We start from the raw sequence: 20,026 nt of genomic DNA, 5'->3' as shown, positions 1-20,026 counted from the left end.
TTCTGAACTAAACAGTGGGATGCGACCCATGATGGGTCCTGGGTCCTGGGTTCCTACCAAGTCACCTAGGAAGCTGAACAGCCTGCCCGACTATTCCCACACCCTTCCATGGCATGCCGACATGTTGTAGCAAATACCCAGCCTTTAGATCTGGTCGTGAGGGGGAAAAAAGGTGAGGTTTTTGAAAAAAAAAAAAAAAAATACACCGAGGGCCCTGGACGGGTTCACCCACTGAAGGCACACTGAGGCTCAGCTTAGCCTCTTCAAACAGATTTGTGACAAAGTGACTTCCTCTATGGATGTGGCCTTGATTTACTGAAGACAGCATTCCTTGTCTTCCAGTTAATGAGTTTCCCGGAGTTTCGGATTAAACATACCTCACAGGAAAGGTATCTCCTGTAGAGAATCAAGAGTGGTTTTAATTCATTTTATCGTAGGTCAGAGGTCAAGGAGGGCTTACTGGTCCGGGGACACAAATGAACTTGTAGTTCCCGTGGTAGTGTCCTCAGCAGAGATTAATTTGTAATATCTCATTGTCAATGATGACAGTGCACCACACATGTGTACCACGTGATGGGCACACTCACTCTCATTATTTTGTTCATCAATGCACTGAAATGGAAAAGGATTCTAAAATAAAATCAATTTTAAAATTAATGTTTAAACTATTCACTAAGAAAATTAATAGTGTCACCTGACGGTCGCTGGCTCCGATTTGGGGCGCAGTCCTTTATGCAGAGCAAAACAGCCCAACGGGCCACAGCAGGGCTGTGAGGCAGTCTGGGGCCAGGCCCCCTTCCCAGTCCGCCCTGCTCTGCTCCGATCCGATGTGGTTCACTCTGGTGGGCTCCACGCGGCTTCTCTGCTCCACAGAGAAGTTATAGGATGGTGTCAGGAGAATTCTTGTAACTCACACCCTGCTTAGTCTGCCCTGGTCTCTGTTGGCGGAATTTCCAGTACTGAACAGGTAGGCAGGGGGAGATCTCTGGGGCCCACCACGTGACCTATTCTGAACTCCTCCTCACACCCCCCACCCCACCCCATCCCAACCCCCACCTCCACCCTCACCCTTGCATCTGCAGAGCTGTCATATCCCAGGGCAACAAGGCAACAGCGCAGGGCTCCGCTCCCTACCCCCGTTCCCCCCAGAGACAGCCTGCTGGGGCTGTAATCCTATTCTTTGCTCTTTTGTGCCTGTTCCAGGGTGACCCAGCGGCCACACCACTATTTAACACATCCAAAAGGCTTTTTTAGAGGAGCCGTGCCCCCTGTGCTTTTGAGAAGCATTTCCCAAATCAGAGGAAGGCTTCCTCCAGAGAGCCCTGGAGGTGCGTGCCCAGGGACGTTCTTCTGGTCTTTCCATTCAGGCCTCATTCGTTGGGCATGCTGGGGCATTTCTTGTGGCTCCTCCACCAGGCCTGGTGCGCTGTGCATGATGGGATGTTTATCACGGCTTCCCCACCACGTCTTGTGCACCCTGGGAATTTCTTGTGGCTTTCCCATCACACCCTGTGTGCTGTGCATGATGGGACATTTTCTCACGGCTTTCCCATGGTGCCCTGTGCGCTGTGCATGATGATGGGATGTTCCACGTGGGTTTCCCACCACAGCCTGCGCGCTGTGCATGCCGGGACGTTCTTCTGCCACTCCTCGGCTACAGTTTCCTCCGCTGTATCTGCCAGTATTTTGGCGGTGTCTCTCTCTTGCTGTTTTCTGCTCTGTCTCTCTGGTCACGTCCTGTCAGTCTCCTTTGTGGGTTTTTTTTTTTTTCTTCCAGGCCCCTCCCCAATATCCCTGGGCCTTGGGATTCTGCTTTTTCGACCTTTTTCCTCTGGGTCAGCATTTTCTTTTTTTTTTAAAGTTCTTTTTTTTTTAAAGATTTTATTTATTTATTTTTAGGGAGGGAAGGGAGGGGGGAGAGAGAGAGAGAGAGAGAGAGAGAGGAACATCAATGTGTAGTTGCTGGGGATTATGGCCTGCAACCCATGATGTACCCTAGCTGGGAATCGAACCTGGGACACTTTGGTTCCCAGCCTGCGCTCAATCCACTGAGCTATGCCAGCCAGGGCAGCATTTTCTAATGGAGCTCGAATGCTGCAATGGCCAGCCTGCTGGGATTATGCACCTGTGTCTCTGCCAGAGGCTCGTAGTGCCCGCAGGCCCACATACCCAGATCGCTCCCCCACATACTCAGCGGGTCCCAGGGTGTCCCACACTGGCTCCCTCCTGGCTGATGTCACACCCACTGCTGCAGGGCTGGGGTCCTCTCCTTGCTGGGTCTCCAGACAGGAATCTGTCCTCTGATTGCACCGCAATCCACATGCAGGAGGTTCCGCTAAGCACTACGTTCCTAAGAATTTCTTTGCGTTTCTCAGTCAGAGGAATTCAGGAGACAATTTTGGCTGGAACCACACGGCTGCAACCCGGTTGGTTTGTCATAAAGCTGGTCTGAATGCCGTCTCCCTAGAAAATGATATCAGTGGGTCAGGGGTTCCCCAGCTGGCATATGTATATATATATAAAATTATATATTTAATTGTCTTTAAATGAGGCTGTGGGTGTTCTAATCTGATTCTGGGGATTGTGTTAGGCTGTTTTACTGCCTCAGCATTTGAGCACGTACACTACCAAAGAGGACATTCTGGAAAATTAAGAAGGAAGCAGCTCAGTGGCACCCAGACCCAAACAGTACAAAACAAAGGCTTAGAGGGGGTTAACATAGAACCAGCCCCTTGCAGAAGGGGGCTGCGTGTAAGCACCATGCTGATGTAGGTGTAATAGTGAGTGGTTTTGTCCCTGAGAACATTAAGGAGGGGAGTCTAGGGAATTACAGAGGCTCATGAAAGTAACAGGGAGGCAGAGATGCACCTACTAAGTCCAGTGAAAGCCTTTGCATTTCATTGTACCTTGCATCTGCCTGAATTACTTCTTAAAATTTTCAGGTTGGGCCCTGGCTGGTGTAGCTCAGTGGATTGAGTGCCAAGGCTTTGAGCCAAAGGGTCACTCCTTGGATTCCCAGTCAGGGCACATGCTGGGTTGTGGGGCAGGTCCCCAGTAGGGGGCGTGCAAGAGGCGACCATGCATTGATGTTTCTTTCCTTCTCTTTTTCCTTCCCTTCCCCTCTATAAACAAATAAATAAAATTAAAAAAAATTTTTCAGGTTGGATATTTTTCTTTCTGCATAGTTCTTACTTGATAAATCCACCCATTATAACTCTAGTAGCAACCAAATATTTCTACTAAAGGCTGGGACACCATTAGTCATTTTTTTCCTTCTTTCCTCTCCCTTCCCTCCTTCCCTCCCTCCCTCCCTCCCTCCCTCCCTCCCTCCCTCCCTCATCTTCCAAGGATATGCTTATTGATTTTAGAGAGAAACAAAGGGGGAGAGAGAGAGAGGGAGAGAGAGAGAGGGAGAGAGAGAGAGATATCAGTGTGAGAGAGAAACGTGGATCAGTTGCCTCCCACACATCCCCTGACTGGGATCGAACCCACAGCCTTTTGGTGCACAGGATGATGCTTCAACCAACTGAGCTACCTGGCCAGGGCAGTCCTTTCCTTTCTTTAATCTACTCCTCACTTCTTCAATTGTTCCATCATTTCTAAGGGGACAAAATTTATAGTTCTTACATTCCAAAGATATCCAGAATACTCAGGATACAAGCACCACTGCCTTGGTAGGATCCTTTCTCCCCCAAATATTAATTAGATTTCATGAATAAATTGGTATAGAGGCAAATACATTAAGAGTATATTTTAGGCCACTTTTGGACTTAGAAGGTCTTTTTTTGTTGTTGTTTCTGTTTTTGTTTTTATTTTATTTTTTAAAAAGATTTTATTTATTTATTTTTAGAGAGGGAAGGGAGGGAGAAAGAGAGAGAGAGAAACATCAATGTATGGTTGCTGGGGGCTGTGGCCTGCAAACCAGGCATGTGCCCTGACTGGGAATCGAACCTACGATGCTTTAGTTCGAAGCCCGCACTCAATCCACTGAGCTATGCCAGCCAGGGCTTGTTTTTGTTTTTAAAATAAATTAAAATATTTTCAGTGGCCCCTAAAAGTATCATGGGCCTTTTTAAAAAGCAGATATTTGGAGCATGATTTCTACAGAAAAACAAAGTGTGAGGTGATATCCTAATCCTCAGTGCCCTGGCTAGGTGGCTCAGTTGGTTGGAGCATCGTCCTATACATCATGAGGCTGGGGGTTCAGTCCCTGGTTGGGTTGTGTGTGGGAAGCCAGCAATCAGTTTCTCTCTCTCATGTTGATGTTTCTCTATCTCTCCCTTCTCCTCTCTCTAAAATCAATAAACATTTTAAAGATTAAAAAAGAACTACCAGAAAAGTGGTGAATTCTTTTATGACCATTAAAAATATCCCAGCCCTGGCTGGCGTAGCTCAGTGAGTTGAACGTGGGCTGTGAACCAAAGTGTCGCTGGTTCGATTCCCAGTCAGGGCACATGCCTGGGTTGCAGGCCATATTTCCAGTGTGGGCCACATGAGAGGCCACCACACAGTGATGTTTCTCTCTCTTTCTCCCTCCCTTCCCTCTCTAAAAATAAATAAATAAATAAATAAATAAATAAATAAATAAATCTTTTAAAAATATTTAAAAAATATCCCACTCATCCCAGCTCTCCGTAGGCCCTTCTGCCATCAGTACCAGATGAGCTCATATAGCACCACCTGTCGTTGCAATGCTGTTTGTCAGGGGAAGCCCCTGGATATGCAGGGATGTGCTAGAGACTAAGGTTTCAGATTATTATACACAGGCGAGACTAATCTTTGACGCAACTTTGTTGGTAGTGGGGGTGGCGCAGGGGTTGTACCTGTGGGAGGACCATCATTTAATGTCCCCTTTCCTGTTTCCAGGGTGTGGACTTCGCGGGATTCACCGCACACATGTTCGTTGGGATCTGCTTTGTTCTCTTGTTCGCCTTCCCACTCCTCAGGCTCCTGTTCTGGAAGAAAAAGCTGTACAACAAGGAACCCAGTGAGATCGTTGGTGAGTGGAAGTGCCTCGCCCTGTAGATCCAGAGGATGCCTCCATAATGTTATTTTTTTTTTTCCGGGAGACATTTCCAGAGAAAGGCAGGAGGTTCATCCTGTGTGGGACATCAGGGAAGTGTCGGTGGCTGGGGTGCTGTGCACTCAGTAGGTCCGCATCTGCCTCCTGGTCCCCAGTGTGCTCTCAGGGGCTTTCAATCCAGGAGCTCTGCCTCTTTCGTTTTTTAAAAATTAAACTTGCTCAGGTAACACTGGTGAATGTTATATAATTTTAAGGTGCCCAACATTATCATTTGACAGTTGTGTACTCTGTGGCACATGAAGCACCTGAATCTAGGTTCTTTCTGTTACTGTATGTTTGACTCCCTTTTCCCACTATGCCCTGCTCACCCCCTGCCCCTCTGGGAAGCACCATACTGCCGTCTGTATCTTGAGCTTGTTTTTGTTTGTGTTGCTCACTTGCTACTTTTTGTTTCCTATCCAACATGTGAGTGAAATCATATGGGTTTTGTTTTTTCCTCACTGACAGACTTCAAATAGCATCATACTCTCAAGATCCATCCATATTGTCACAAATGGCAGAAGTTCCTTTATTTTATGGCTCAGTGGGATTCTGTTGTGATGTGTGTGTGTGTTGTATCGTCTTTACTCAGTCCTCTGCAGTGGACACTGAGGTTGTTTCCACATCTTGCTTATTGTAAATAATGCTGCAGTGAGCATAAGGGTGCATATATTTTTATTCTTCATTTAAGTACCCAGAGATGGAATTGGTATATTTTATGGTAGCTCTATTTTTTTTTAAGATTTTATTTATTTATTTTTAGAGAGGGAAGGGAGGGAGAGAGAGAGAGAGAGAGAGAGAGAGAGAGAGAGAGAGAGAGAGAGAGAGAGAGAGAGAGAGAAACATCAATGTGCAGTTGCTGGGGGCCGTGGCCTGCAACCCAGGCATGTGCCCTGACTGGGAATCGAACCTGCGATGCTTTGGTTCGCAGCCTGTGCTCAATCCACTGAGCTACGCCAGCCAGGGCTGGTAGCTGTATTCTGAATTGTTTCAGGATATACTGTTTTCCATAGTGGATGTGGCAATTTACAATCCCACCAACAGTGCACAAGGCTGCCCCCTTTTCTGCATCCTCAGCAGCACTTGTTATTACTTGTCTTGTTGATGATGGCCATTCTAACAGGTGGGAGGTGGTTTCTCATTGTGGTTTTCATTTTCATTTCCTTGATTAGCAATGCTGAGCATCTTTTCATATATCTGTTGGCTATCTGTACATCTTTCTTGGAAAAGTGTTCAGGTCCTTTACCCATTTTAAATTGGATTCTTTGTTTGTTGTTGTTGAATTGTATGAGTTCTTTATATATTGTGGATATCAACCCCTTATTGGAAGTATCATTTGCAAATATCTTCTCCCATTTGCTTGGTTGCCTTATTGTTTTGCTGATGGTTTCTTTTGCTGTGCAGAAGCCTTTTAGTTGACATAGTTCCATTCATTTATTTTTGCTTTGTTTCCCTTGCCTTTGGAGTTAAGTTCACATGACACCTCTGAGACCAACATCCATAAGCTTAGAGTCCATGTTTTCTTCTATTATTGTGTTGTTTCAGGTTTGACACCAAAGACTTCAATTCATTTTGAGTTAATTTTCGTGTGTGGTGTAAGATATAGTGTCGTTTCCTATTGTTTTCATGTGGCAGTCCAGTTTTCCCACTGCCTTTTACAGAAGAGACTTTTCTTTCTCTGTTGTATATTCTTGGCTCCTTTGTTGAAAATAGTTGCCCATGGATGAGTGGGTTTATTTCTGGGCTTTCACTTCTGTTCCATTGATCTATGGGTCTGTTTGCTTCCAAGACCATACTGTTTTGATTACTATAGCTTTGTCCTATAGTTTGAAGTTGTGGTGTGAGATACTTTTGCTTTGCTTTTTCTTCTCAGGATTGCTTTGGCTATTTGGGGTCTTTTGTGGTTCCATACAGATTTAAGAAATTTTCGTTTTATTTCTTTTGTGGTTTCATAGGGATTTTTTAAAAAGATTTTATTTTTTTAAAGGTTTTATTTGTTTATTTTTAGAGCGAAGGGAATGCAGGGAGAAAGAAAAGGAGACAAGCATCAATGTGTGGTTGCCTCTCACGTGCCCCCTAGTGGGGACCAGGCGCGCAACCCAGGCATGTGCTGTGACTGGGAATTGAACTAGCAACCCTTTGGTTTGCAACCTTGTGCTCAATCCACTGAGCCACACTAGCCAGGGCTGTGTCTATTGTAGTTTTAAAAGTCAGCTTCATCTCCTGGTTCCATTACAATAGCTCGCATGCAAAGAATTTACTGCTTTGGTTGGCCAGTTATTGGTGCCTCCTCAGGGGGTGTGTTTCTTGTTCTCGGAGGACAGTGAGTGAAGCTGGGTGTCTGCTGACCTCTGAGGCTGCAGGAGACTCAGCCTGGCTTTTGTTTGCTGCAGAGCTGAAGCATGAAATCCATGTGTGGCGCCTGACCGCACAGCGCATCAGCCCGGCCAGCCGCGAGGAGACGGCCGTGCAGGGCCTGCTTTTGAGGAAGGTGCTGGTGCTGGAGCAGCTGCTGGCCCGGAGGTTGCACAACTTCCACAGGTACCAGGCTGGGGCTCTGCTCAGGCAGCCCTTGGTTCGCATGCTGGTTGTCCCCAATGACAGGATGGCATCAGTCACCTGTCTGCCACCACCCTACTCATGCCCAAGAGCCACACAATATACAAATCAAGTGAGTTACAAGCTGACTGCGTGGAACCACCAACGAGTAGCACAGCTGCGTGGTAATGAGTAAATTTAGGGCGCCATGCGCTGTGCTAGCCTCCTGTTGTGTGTTAGTGCATATAACCCTCTCTGAGCTCTGCAGAGCTCTGGTTAAGGACAAGAAAATCGAGGCTCAGAGAGGTCGAGCGATTTGCCCAGGGCGACACAATGAGGAAAGCACACACTGGGGATGAAGCCACGCTCTCGGCCATGCCTGTCTCACTGCCACACGTCACACTCGTTGTATAGCAAGAATTGAAAAGAATGAAAGTAACAAACTAATGTAACAAAATATAATTCCTGTAGTTGATTTTCAGGGAGCTCAAAGAATGTCTGACCATATGAAGTTCATTTTTTAAAAAAATTTTTTTTAAAGATTTTATTTATTTATTTTTAGAGATGGGAAGGGAGAGAAACATCAGTGTGTAGTTGCCTCTTGCACGCCCCCTACTGGGGACTTGGCCTGCAACCCAAGCATGTGCCCTGACTGGGAATCCAACCAGCAACCCTTTGATTTGCAGGCCTGCACTCAATCGACTGGGCCACACCAGGCAGGACCTCAGTTTATTTTTTAAATCCTCACCTGTGCGGTTATATTTTTTTATTGATTTTAGAGAGAGGAAAGTGGGGAGAGGAGAAAGAGAGAGAAAGAAGCAGCGATATAAGAGAAACATTGATTGGTTGCTTCTCACATGCTCACTGACCGGGGATCGAACCCACAACCTAGGCATGTGCCCTGACCTGGAATCAAACCCGCAACTTCTTGGCATATAGGAAAATGCTCCAGCCAACTGCGCTACACCCGCTGGGGTGAAAGTGGCATTTCCTTTACTTCAGAAAAGTAGAGAGTAAACCGAGGAAAGCAAGGGCGGCTTAGTGTCCGTCACTTCTTTTCCACATTTTGGCTGGTGTTCCTATGTGCCCTGGGCTCGTACTCACACACGTTCCATCCAATGGTCCCATCACTTCCGTGTGTTGTTTTTCCTTGGAAATACAGAGTGAGCATCTTGCCCAGCCCATAAACCCAGCTCCACGGGCCGCTTTCCACGTGCCAGTGGGCAGCATCCAGCCCACCAGGAGCTGCTGGCCACGCCCTGCTGATGTCACTAATCAATATCACCAGGAAGATAATGGGTTTCCTTGTTCTGTTTCAGACAAATCTCACAGGAAGATAAGAATTGGGAGACCAATATCCAGGAACTGCAGAAAAAGGTACCGTGGTTTCTTTTCTTGGGGATTTTTTTCTTTCCCTTTTTTAAGAAAGATTTTATTTGTTTATTTTTAGACAGAGAGGAAGGGAGGGAGAAAGAGAGAGAAAGAGAAATGTCAATGTGTGGTGGCTTCTGGAGCGCCCCCTACTGGGGACCTGACCCCCAACCCAGACATGTGCTCTGACTGGGAATCGAAATGCCAACCCTTTGGTTTGCAGGGTGGCGCTCAATCCACTGAGCCATACCAGTCAGGGCAATTTATTTCTTTTTATTTCCTTTTTTCTTTATTTTCCATTATTAACACTATTGCAGATGTCCCCCTTTTCTCCTTTGCTCCCCTCCTTCCAGCCCCCGTTCCCCCTTCCCCCCTGCCCTTACCACATTATTGCATATATATTCTTTGGCTAACCCTTCCCCTTCTTTCATCCAGCCCCCTCCCCCTTCCCTCTGACAGCTGTCAGTCTGTTTCCTGTGTCCATGCCTCTGTGTCTATTTCATTCATCAGTTCATTTTGTTCATTACATTCCATGTGAGTGAGATCAGGTGGTATTTGTGTTTCTCTGACTGGCTTATTTCACTTAGCACAATACTGTCCAGGCCCACCCACGCTGTCATGAAGGGTAAGCGTTCCATCTGTTACAGCCGAGTCCTCTCCCATTATGTGACTCACCGCGTGAAGAGGGTCAGGTCCTCTCTTTGTTGCACATGAAATTATAACAGAAAATCATCTCTCTTTTTACTCTGGTAATTGTACACAAGACATAAGCTATTTCCAGGGGTTAATGGGAAAGACATTTTCTGAATTCGGCATGTGTATTTTTCCCCCCAAGCCAAAGGGGAAACCATTTATCTTCCCTTGGAGGTGGTGCTGCCCTTCCTGTGGCTGAGGTGGCTTTGGGGAAGTCTGGCTCTCTGGGACTCACAGGCGGGGGGCTCCCCGCGTGTGAGTGAGGAGGCGAGGGCTGAGAAAGGCATTAGGGAGAAGAGGGACGTGTGTGCGTTCCATCCTGTGGCTCCGGGCGCTGGAGGCAAAGCTCATGTGGGCGTTTTTGCTCCACTTCCAGCCTCGGTGCACTTTCCCAGCCCACCCGAGGACACACGGTGCCCCATCCCAGCCGGCCGAGATCCACTCAGCATCTGCTGGGGCTCACGGGTCGTTTTAGGACATTTTAAATCCATGCAGTTTCTTTCCTGGGGAGAGATTGAACGCCCGCTCGTTAAAGATGATGGGAACGTTTTGTCCTTGGCCGAACGTGTTGCGGGTGTTGGGGTCCTGGTGGGTGGTGCGTTCTTGGGGGTTTTGAGGCTTGCGGTCCCTCCTCCCAGCTCTGTCCTGTTTAGATGGTCAGGGTTAGGGAAGAAGGAGCGGCTGGGACCCTTTTCGTGGCTCCAGGTTTACCCAGGCCCTGCCCACCCCGCCAGCCCGAGTGGCTGAGCCCGCGCGTTGGGAAGGAGACGGGTCCTCTTGGAGACTGGGGGCCGAGGGCCAGGGACGGGGGGAGGGAGAACGAGGCGCTGGGCCCTGACCTCCCAGATAACAACCCGAGGAAGGACTGGACAGACCTCTGACATAACAGCCCAGCTCCGGCTGTGCGGGCCGTCTCTGCTCCGCCCGCATCCCTTCAAGTCCTGTCCCAGAGCACGGGGCTCAGGCCCTCCCTCCCTCAGGCCACGACTCCCCTTGCGCCTGGCCAGGGGCCTTCCCCTTGCCTCCTGGGTCACTGCCACAGAGGACTCAGACAGCAAAGCCGGTCTTCCTCGGATGGACGTGGGATGGGGGGTGGGGTGGGGCGGTGGCTGGACCACGAGTGGAGTCAGAGGCCAGGGGAGGGGGACGGAGGCCCAGGTGGTGACCCCACCGCCTTTGAGCAGAGGGCAGGGCCGCAGCCAGAGCCTCTGTCACGTGGCTGGATATGCTTGTGTTGTTTTCTTTTAATTTCATTTATTTTTAAAAAAGATTTTATTTATTTATTTTTAGAGAGAACAGGAAGGGAGGGAGAGAGAGAAGGAGAGAAATATCCATGTGTGGTTGCCTCTTACACACCCCCTACTGGGGACCTGGCCCACAACCCAGGCATATGTCCTGACTGGGAATCGAACCTGTGACCCTTTGGTTTGCAGGCCAGAGCTCAATCCCCTGAGCCACGCCAGCCAAGGCTATTTTCGTTTTAAATCCTCACTCGAGGATATGAGAGAGACAGACAGAGACACAGAGAGAGACAGATAGAAAGAGGAAGAAACATCAATCAGTGGCCTCCTGTACGCCCCCCAACTGGAGATTGAACCTCCAGTGTAGATATGTGCCCTGCCCGGGAGTCGAACCTGTAACCTTCTGGTGCACAGCACAATGCTCCAACCATCTGAGTCACCTGGCCAGGCCTGCTTGTGATGTTTATGCAGCAGCGTGACCTGCGTGAGCAGAGAAGCCGAGAGACAACCTGAACACCTGCCTCCGTCTCCATGTCTGTACTCACACCTGTATCTACGTACTTGTCCATGTGCCCATGCCCAGGCTAGATGTCCGTGTGTGCCTGAGACAGACAGGCAGACGGATGTGCCCTGGGACTAACCTCAGAAAGGACACAGCCCGATCATCAGTCGACGCCGTGGAGCACGATTCTCACCCACGTGGCTCGGGGGACCTCACTCTCTGCCACAGCCTCACATAGCTGTGGCCTCGCAGCGCAGCCCCCGTGGGGGACCTGGCCCTGTTTCACTCCGTGGCCCAGGCCCGCCAGCCACAGGTCTGCCCCTCCTAGGTTAGTGAAGCTGCCACAGAGCAGAGAGCGCCTTCTGGCTCTTTCCTCCCCACACAACTGGGGCAGGCTCCCATGGGTGTCATCCTACCAAGTAGAAGAGACTTGAATGCCTACCAGGCCCCCTGTGATGTTGCACGAAAGGACCCGACAGGGAACTTCAGCAGGAATCATGCCGTTGAAGGAACAGGCGACCCTCAGCACTGCCGTGACATGCAGGGAGGGAGGGAGGTTCGCCCTGGAGGGCGATGAGCACATGGAACCTGTGGACATGCACGTGTGTTTCGAGGGGCCGGGTCCCTGGGCCTCACGTGGTGTCTCCTCAGTGGCCTTGCTGATGCCTCTCCTGCCTCCCACACTGGGGCTGGGACCAGCGTGATGCGCTTGGTGTCCTAGTGAAAAGCCCTTTAGCCAGGTGTCCACAAAAGGATCGCGCTGCGTTTGAAAGTTGCCGTGTTTCTTTTCTTTTTTTTAAAATTTTATTTATTTATTTTTTTTTAGAAAGGGGAGGGAGAGAGAGAGAGAGAGAGAGAGAAACATCAATGTGCGGTTGCTGGGGGTCATGGCCTGCAAACCAGGCATGTACCCTGGCTGGGAATCGAATATTTTCCATACGGATTTTGAATGCTCTAATCCCAAATCTGCACAGTTCTCCTCAGAACACATTTCCTCCCCCTCTGCTTTCAAGTTCAAGACCTTTCCGTTCTCACCCTAAGGAGAACTTGGCAGCGACTCCGGCCGTGTGGGACGGTGGCCACGTGGCAGGAGTCGGAGCAGCCTTGTCCTCTCTCTCAGCACAGGATATCGGACAGGATCCTGCTGGCCAAGTGCCTGGCGGTGCTGGGCGTCGTCATCCTCATGTTCTTCCTCAACTCCTTCGTCCCCGGGGTCCATCTTGACCTAGGTGAGTCTCGTTGCTGTCGGTGGGTTTTGTTGCTATGTTTTGCACTTGATCTCACAGCCGGAAAGGGAGGTTTCCAGCTTGTTCTCAGACCCTGGTGATGCGGCAGGGCCAGTGAGGGCAGAGGTGGAGGGTGTGGAGGGTGGCTGGCCTTCCAGGGGATGGGGACAGTTTTTCTCTTCCTCTCTTTCTCCCTCCCTTGCCCTCTGTTTAGAAATAAAAAAAACTTTAAAAAAGAAATATTTTATTTATTTATTTTTTTAGAGAGAGGGGAAGGGAGGGAGAAAGAGAGGGAGAGGAACATCAACGAGTGGTTGCCTCTCACACGCCCCCTACTGGGGACCTGGCCCACAACCCAGGCATGTGCCCTGACTGGGAATCAAACTGGTGAACCCTTGGTTCTCAGGCAGGTGCTCAATCCACAGAGCCACAGCCTGGGGGGTAACACATCTTTATACTGTTCCCAGAGAAGGACCCTCCTGCCCCCACAACACAGGAAGTCACGGTGGCAGGGCCAGAGTTTCCCCAGCCCCCTGTCCATCTCAGATCGTGCCTCTGTTCCTGTCCTCAGAGCCACCTGCCCCCAGAGGTTTCTCTTCTCTCGCTTTCACTGTGACGCTGTCACTTCCCACGGTCTGAGCCCTCTGTCAGGGTCCAGGGTCGGTCCTCACCTGAGATGCAGTTGCCAGCAGGTGGTGCTGTGATACCGTGTGAACCTGCCACCCTCTCAGGTTGTGGGAACACGTTGCATTTTCCTGAGTTTTTTCTGATTGACTTGACAGGTATCTCCATGAGTGTCATTATTAATATTTTTAAACAATGGATAGATGATGTATACACTTTTTAAAAAGATTTTATTTATTTATATTTACAGAGGGAAGGGAGGGAGAAAGAGAGAGAGAGAGAAACATCAATGTGCGGTTGCTGGGGGCCGTGGCCTGCGACCCAGGCATGTGCCCTGGCTGGGAATTGAACCTGTGATGTGTTGATTTGCAGCCCGAGCTCAATCCACTGAGCTACACCAGCCAGGGCGTTCATTATTAATATTTTTAATTAAAAAATTTTACCCTCACACAAGGACATGTTTATTGATTTTAGAGAGAGGGGAAGGGAGGAAGAAGGAGGGAGAGAAACATCGATTGGTTGCCTCTTGCACACGCCCCGACCAGGGACCAAACGCACAACCCAGGCACGTGCTCTGACTGGGAATGAAACCCTTGACCTTCTGGTGTATGGGATGATGCTCCAATCCCCAGAGCCACGCCAGCCAGGGCTCTTGGGAGGTCATTGTTTAATTAACTTGAAACACAACTGCTTCCAAAATCCGCCCGCTGTGAAGGGTAGATTTATGAGGAAGATGAATTTCAGGTGGCAGCAGGGCATTTCTGCTTTAACCAAAGCTTTGCGCATGGCGTGCTTTCAAAAGTGGGCTCTGCTAGTTAAAAATCTTTTTATCACAACTTGCTTTGCTGAAACATTTGACGGGATATAACTTCTGTAGAAAGCAAAACCCCTTCCCTTTGTCCACTGGATGGAGAACGTGGCTGGGCCTTAGTTATCCACGGCACAGCACGGCCTTTTGGGTCCTTGGCTCCCACTGGAATTGTTAGAGTGGGACTCAGTTTCCCTTTGCTGTCATGCGCAGAAAGCTTCTTTTCTGGTCTTGTGTGTAGCCCATGACGCACAGTCTTTTGCCTGCATGCCCGGCTTTCTACTTCGCTGCCACAGCCTCTCAGGATGTATCGCCTTAAGGAATCTCACGTCCAGTTTGCCAGGTGGCCTGCCCTTGGCTGTCAGGTGACAGGTGTTCTCTGTCCCCACCTGGGAGCTGATCCACAGGATCCTGGGGTAAGAAGAAAGAATGCAAAGCTGGAGTATTAAAAATGTCATGGATTGTATTTGTACTGGGTGGATGAAATCTATAAATTATGTGTGTGGTCTAATTATTTTTAATTTCACTTCAGACATAGTTTAATATTATAAACCTTTAGTCACTATAGGAATATTAGGTGGTAGTTAAGCAAATATAATAAAACTGGCATTGGTGGGCAGTGGGATTCTGAACAGATCCTTCCATTCAGTGTCTGCAGATTATTTTGTTTCTAATTTTATTTGAGGTTCCACTTTTAAGAACAATAGCCTGCATTAGAAAAACTAAAAGAAGTTTGGGAGTTTGCATGAATTTTGTTAGCTTTTGGCAGTGGTCTTTATATAAATAGCAATATTTTTAAAAAAGATTTTATTTATTTATTTTTAGAGAGGGAAGGGAGGGAGAAAGAGAGGGAGAGAGAGAAACATCAATGTGTGGTTGCTGGGGGTCGTGGCCTGCAACCCAGGCATGTGCCCTGACTGGAAATCAAACCTGCGACACTTTGGTAGCAGTTCGTGCTCAATCCACTGACCGACGCCAGCCAGGGGCTAAATAGCAATATTTAAAAAATCTTTTACTTTTATTGATTGATTGAGAGAGAGACAGAGGTCAGTTGCCTCCTGTAAACGTCCTGACTGGGGATCGAACCCGCAACCTTTTGGTGTATGGGACGACCCATACACCAAACACCGTGCTGCAACCCACTGGAGCCACCTAGCCAGAGTGATACTTAGGGGTTTGCACCTCACCAGGTACCCAGGAAGGTCAGTTGTTACACACAGGCCCCCAGTCCCTCCCTGAAACTCTTGGTGCCAGATATGTTTCAAAATTCAGATATTTTGTTTGTATTCTACAAACACAGTTCACTGCTCATATTGAATGGTAGGAAACGCAACAGCACCCGCCCTGAGAGGCCCAGCACCCACTCCCCGTGATTCCGGCATTCGTATTTCCACAGCGAAACCTGACCGTGTGTATGAGGTGGGGGAGCGAAGACCACACATGACCTCATTTCGATTCAAGTCAGGTTTTACTGAATTTTGACAGAAGCTCATAGAAAAGGTGCTCTTCTGACCTGATTCTAGAATCGCAGGTAGCTGATTATGAGACTGTAAAAAGTATCCGTGAGCTGGCTTCAACACGTGGACTTTGGCCTTAAAATTTATCCCCTTGATTAGCGATTTCCCGGGCCTCCTTGGTTTGATAATTAATTCAGAGCCTCCCCCTAGCTTCTCTCACAATGTGTTTGATTAGATTTCGGTTCTGGAGGTCTTTCTGTGATTATATTTCCCTGATTATGGTTTCGAAATTGCGGGTGTCCCTTGGTGTCCCGCTGTCCAGTAATTTCCCTGTGGTCTCTGTGAAGGTATTTTCAGCTACCTGATCAGCTTCAATCAAAATCGGATTGTCGGGATGATACCTCGCTAAGTGGCAGATGTTGGGCCCTGGGGCCCTGGGGCCCTGGGCTGGCAGACTCAGAAGCCGAAAGGCTGTCTCTTTAAGGGAGAGGTTCCTCCCCAAACACTCTGTTCTCTTTTCCTAGCCTCCTGCTTTGGTTCTTTTTTTGTTTTTTTTTTTTTTGTCGTTCATGGCAGAACCATAATAGTCTCATTTGTAGTCTCATTTTTTTCCTGATTTATAGGGTCTCAATTTCAGCCACACAGAGAGGAGAGGTTATTTTGTTTATTTTTAGAGAGAGGGGAAGGGAAGGAGAAATAGAGGGAGAGGAAACATTGGTGTGTGAGAGAAACATCAATCAGTTGTCTCTCTTGCGCCCCCAACTGGGGACCTGCCCACAACTCAGGCAAGTGTCCTGACTGGGAATTGAACTGGCGACCCTTTGGTTCACAGGCTGGCGCTCAGTCCACTGAGCCACACCAGCCAGGGTGAGAAAAGGCTATTTTGAATTCCCAATTCCTTGGTGTGGAGTCTGATTGGCCCAAGTTGGGTTAGCTTCCTTTCCTAACCAGAAATTGTGACCAGCAGGACAGAGGCCACCAGGTCCAACGAGACTTAGAGTGGCTGGAGGTGTAGTGCTTAGAGAAAGGAGGTCATTGCAAGCTGGACAGACGTCCCCCAAACTCCCTAATGTGTTTCCTAGACCTACTAACTTCTAGTAAGTAAATAACTTCAATTAACTCATTCATTTATTTATCCAGCTGTTCGTTTACGAACCACCCTTGCAGGCTGGTCCAGAGACCCCTGCCCTCATCAGTCCTCCCTCCGAGGGGGGCTGGGTCTGTGCGGACTCATGACGAATGCAGTGAGGACTGTTCAGCTAAGTAAGATGCTGAGCTTCAGAGCACTCACAGCCTGACGTACAGGCCGGTGAGGGTACCGAGTGGTACAGCCTGGTGCGTGACTTCCAGAAGCGGGGTGGAGATGAACTGGGACAGGTGTTCAGGTAAAAGAGAGGTAGGTTAGGAGGGAGAAGGAAATGGAGGTGGAGGAGGAGGAAAAGAAGGGGGAGGAGGAGGGGGAGGAAGAGGAGGAGGAAGTGGAGAAGAAGGAGGGGAAGGAGGAAACGCAGGAGGGTGGAGGAAAAGGAGGTGGAAGGAGAGGAAGTGCAGGAGGGGGGAGAGGAGAGGAGGAAGATGGGGAGGAAGATGAGAAAGAAGAGGAGGAGGGAGAGGAAGTGGAGGAGCAGGGAGGAGAGAGGAGGAGGAAGTGGACGAGGGGGAAGGAAAAGGAGGAGGAAGAGGAAGAGGAAGAGGAGTAAGAGCAGGCTAAAGAGATTACGTCCAGTTGAATGGATGAGGAAACGCCTCTCACAGAAGGCAGCACGTGACGTGGCTTGGACACAAGCGTGGTCGTTCAGAAGTGGCTGCCGGAGTGAAAGGCTTCAACCACAAGGTGCAAGTCGAGCCACTACAAGGAAGCAAGCGAAGCCTGTGGCACTCACTTGCTGTGAAAACGCGGCAACCCAGGCCCACGGCGGCCCACAGTGCGAGCCTGAGATGGGACCGTGGTGCCCTGGGGGGTGGGCCAGCAGCAGCCTTGCATCATTGCTGTCCCACTGCGCTCAGATACTCAGCAGCCCACAGGATGGGTCTACAACTCAGAGCCCTTGACCTTGTCGTCTCCTATGGCAGGTCGTCTGACCTTGAATGTAGACTGGTAACGGGAAAACGTTAAGTTGCCGCAGGGACTACAGTGTTGTAATCTACAACAAGAGTTGTCACTCCAGCCCTGGCTGGCCGTAGCTCAGTGGATTGAGCGCGGGCTGCGAACCAAAGCATCGCAGGATCGATTCCCAGTCAGGGCACATGCCTGGGTTGCAGGCCATGGCCCCCAGCAACCACACATTGATACATTGATGTTTCTCTCTCTCTTACTTTCTCCCTTCCCTCTCTAAAAAAAGAAATAATTAAAATCTTAAAAAAAAAAAAAAGAGTTGTCACTCCGCAGGGGGCAGTGTTTGGATCTTGGTGTCATGACCGGATTCAGGTGTTGGGTGGGCCTGCCGCCCACTGTTTCGCTGCTGTCACTCTGACTTGGCCTTGGCGCTCGCTCTCTGCTCATGTGCCTTTGTCTTGAACACCCTTTCGTTCCTCACCCGCGACGTTGGATTCACCCTTAAAGTCCCTGCCAAATATCACCTTCTGGTGAGACCGGGTCACAGTCACCACATCAGCTCACTCTCTCTTGGTGTTCCTGCATTTTTTTTTTTAAACACACTACAGCTCTATGTCCATTTATTTGTCTTTCAGGGTGGATTGCCATTCTGGGTGCCCTCTGGTTGCTGATTTTAGCTGATATCCACGATTTCGAGATCATTCTGCACCGAGTGGAGTGGGCAACGCTTCTGTTCTTTGCGGCGCTCTTTGTTCTGATGGAGGTGAGACTTCAGGACTTATGCAGAATGACCTTTGGCCTAGTTTTTATATTTTATATTTCATTCAGTGAATGAAGGAAGTCGAAATCTTTCACTACGTGGAAAATGATGAAGGTTGTAATTAGACTATTTTTTAAAAAGATTTTATTTATTTACTTTTAGAGAAAGGGGAAGGAAGGGAGAAAGAGAGGGAGAAAAACATCAGTGTGTGGTTGCCTCTCATACGCCCCCTACTGGGGACCTGGCCCACGACCCAGGCATGTGCCCTGACTGGGAATAGAACCAGCGACCCTTTGGTGTGCAGGCTGGCACCCAATCCACTGAGTCACACCAGCCAGGGCTAATTAGACTATTTTAAGTTAACCCTGTTTTGTTTTGTTTTTTTATCTCAGCCACCTGAATATTTCTGATAAAAAAAAGGCTTGATTGTCAGTGGATCCCCGTGACCTTGAATCATCTTTGGGTTTTGTCAAATTGTTCTCCATTCATTTCCCACAAAGTAGAATTTGCTCTAAGTGGGGTTTGGGGCCAAGTGACTTCTTACAGCTAGTTTATGGGGTAACAGCTTGGTCATCTACTGCATTTTGTGTAACATTTATTACATATTCTATATCATTGTGGAAAAGGCTGCCTTAGAGAAAAGAGTGAATAACATGTACTGTTCCAGTTGTAGTTGTTACAAAATCATCCCCAAAGTGTCTCAGTCTTTTTTTTTTTTTAAAGATTTTATTTATTTTTAGACAGGGGAGGGAGAGAGAGAGAGAGAGAGAAACATCAATGTGTGGTTGCTGAGGGCCATGGCCTGCAGCCCAGGCATGTACCCTGACTGGGAATTGAACCTGGGATGCCTGGTTCACAGCCTGCGCTCAATCCACTGAGCTATGCCAGCCAGGGTGTGTCTCAATCTTGAGACTTGATTTATAAACCTGGGCCCTCCTCAGATGCACAGGTTTAGTGATGTCAAAGTTCCCTCACATTCTCCAAATGTCTCACATTGGTCCCCTGAACTTGCAGATGATAAACCCACTCGTTTGTAATCCTCTCCGGGTGAAAACCTTCCGCTCATCCTTTCTTGCTATTTGTGAGTCAGGTCCTGTGACTGTGAGACCTTTGTGACTTGGCCCATGGCGGACAGTGTAGATGTAGCCGTGTGACTCCTGTGGGCCCCCCCCATCTCCCAGAAAGATGCGAGTTATACTCCACATCCTTTGTTCCCTCCTCAGAAATGTCACCTTTTCTCTTCCAAGTGTCCTGTCCACACCTGGTCCATTGAGTGTGGAGGGGAGCGTCCTGGTTACTGGTTTCATGACTTTGGAAGTCTCTGCCGAAATGACATGTTTGCTCCAGGTGTCCATTGCTATTTCATTGGGGTTTTGGCATATTTTTCTCAATTTTATACCTTGTGTTGACTGGGTAGAAACTGGAATGTTTATTTACTTATTTAAGAAAGAGGGGAAGGGAGAGAAAAAGAGAGAGAGAGAAACATTGATGTGAGAAGGAAGCATCAATTGTTTGCTTCCTGTACGCACCTTGACCAAGGATCGAACTTACAACCCAGGCATGTGCCCTGACAGGGAACCGAACCGGTGACTTTTTGCTCTGCAGGACAATGCCCAACCCACTGAGCCACACTGGTCGGGGCTGTATTCAGTTTTTTTTTTAACTGTAGAAATGTACTATATGGCAAA

At 48.6% G+C, this 20,026-nt stretch overlaps 1 protein-coding gene across 1 annotated transcript in view; it reads left to right on the top strand.

The window, feature by feature from the left end:
• Positions 1-20,026, top strand: part of OCA2 (OCA2 melanosomal transmembrane protein) — a 167,225-nt gene that overhangs the window by 67,870 nt on the left and 79,329 nt on the right. Inside the window, exons 15-19 of the mRNA XM_045824982.1 lie at positions 4,867-4,999; positions 7,456-7,603; positions 8,920-8,977; positions 12,528-12,636; positions 18,214-18,341. Of these exons, the coding sequence (XP_045680938.1) occupies positions 4,867-4,999; positions 7,456-7,603; positions 8,920-8,977; positions 12,528-12,636; positions 18,214-18,341 (576 nt within the window). The remainder of the gene's footprint in view (positions 1-4,866; positions 5,000-7,455; positions 7,604-8,919; positions 8,978-12,527; positions 12,637-18,213; positions 18,342-20,026) is intronic.

The sequence above is a fragment of the Phyllostomus hastatus genome, unplaced genomic scaffold, assembly GCF_019186645.2.
Source record: "Phyllostomus hastatus isolate PE091 unplaced genomic scaffold, TTU_PhHast_1.1 phas_scaffold_555, whole genome shotgun sequence".
NCBI lineage: Eukaryota > Metazoa > Chordata > Mammalia > Chiroptera > Phyllostomidae > Phyllostomus > Phyllostomus hastatus.
The sequence above is the reverse complement of the archived record's forward strand: the minus strand, read 5'-3'. Positions and strand labels throughout refer to the sequence as shown.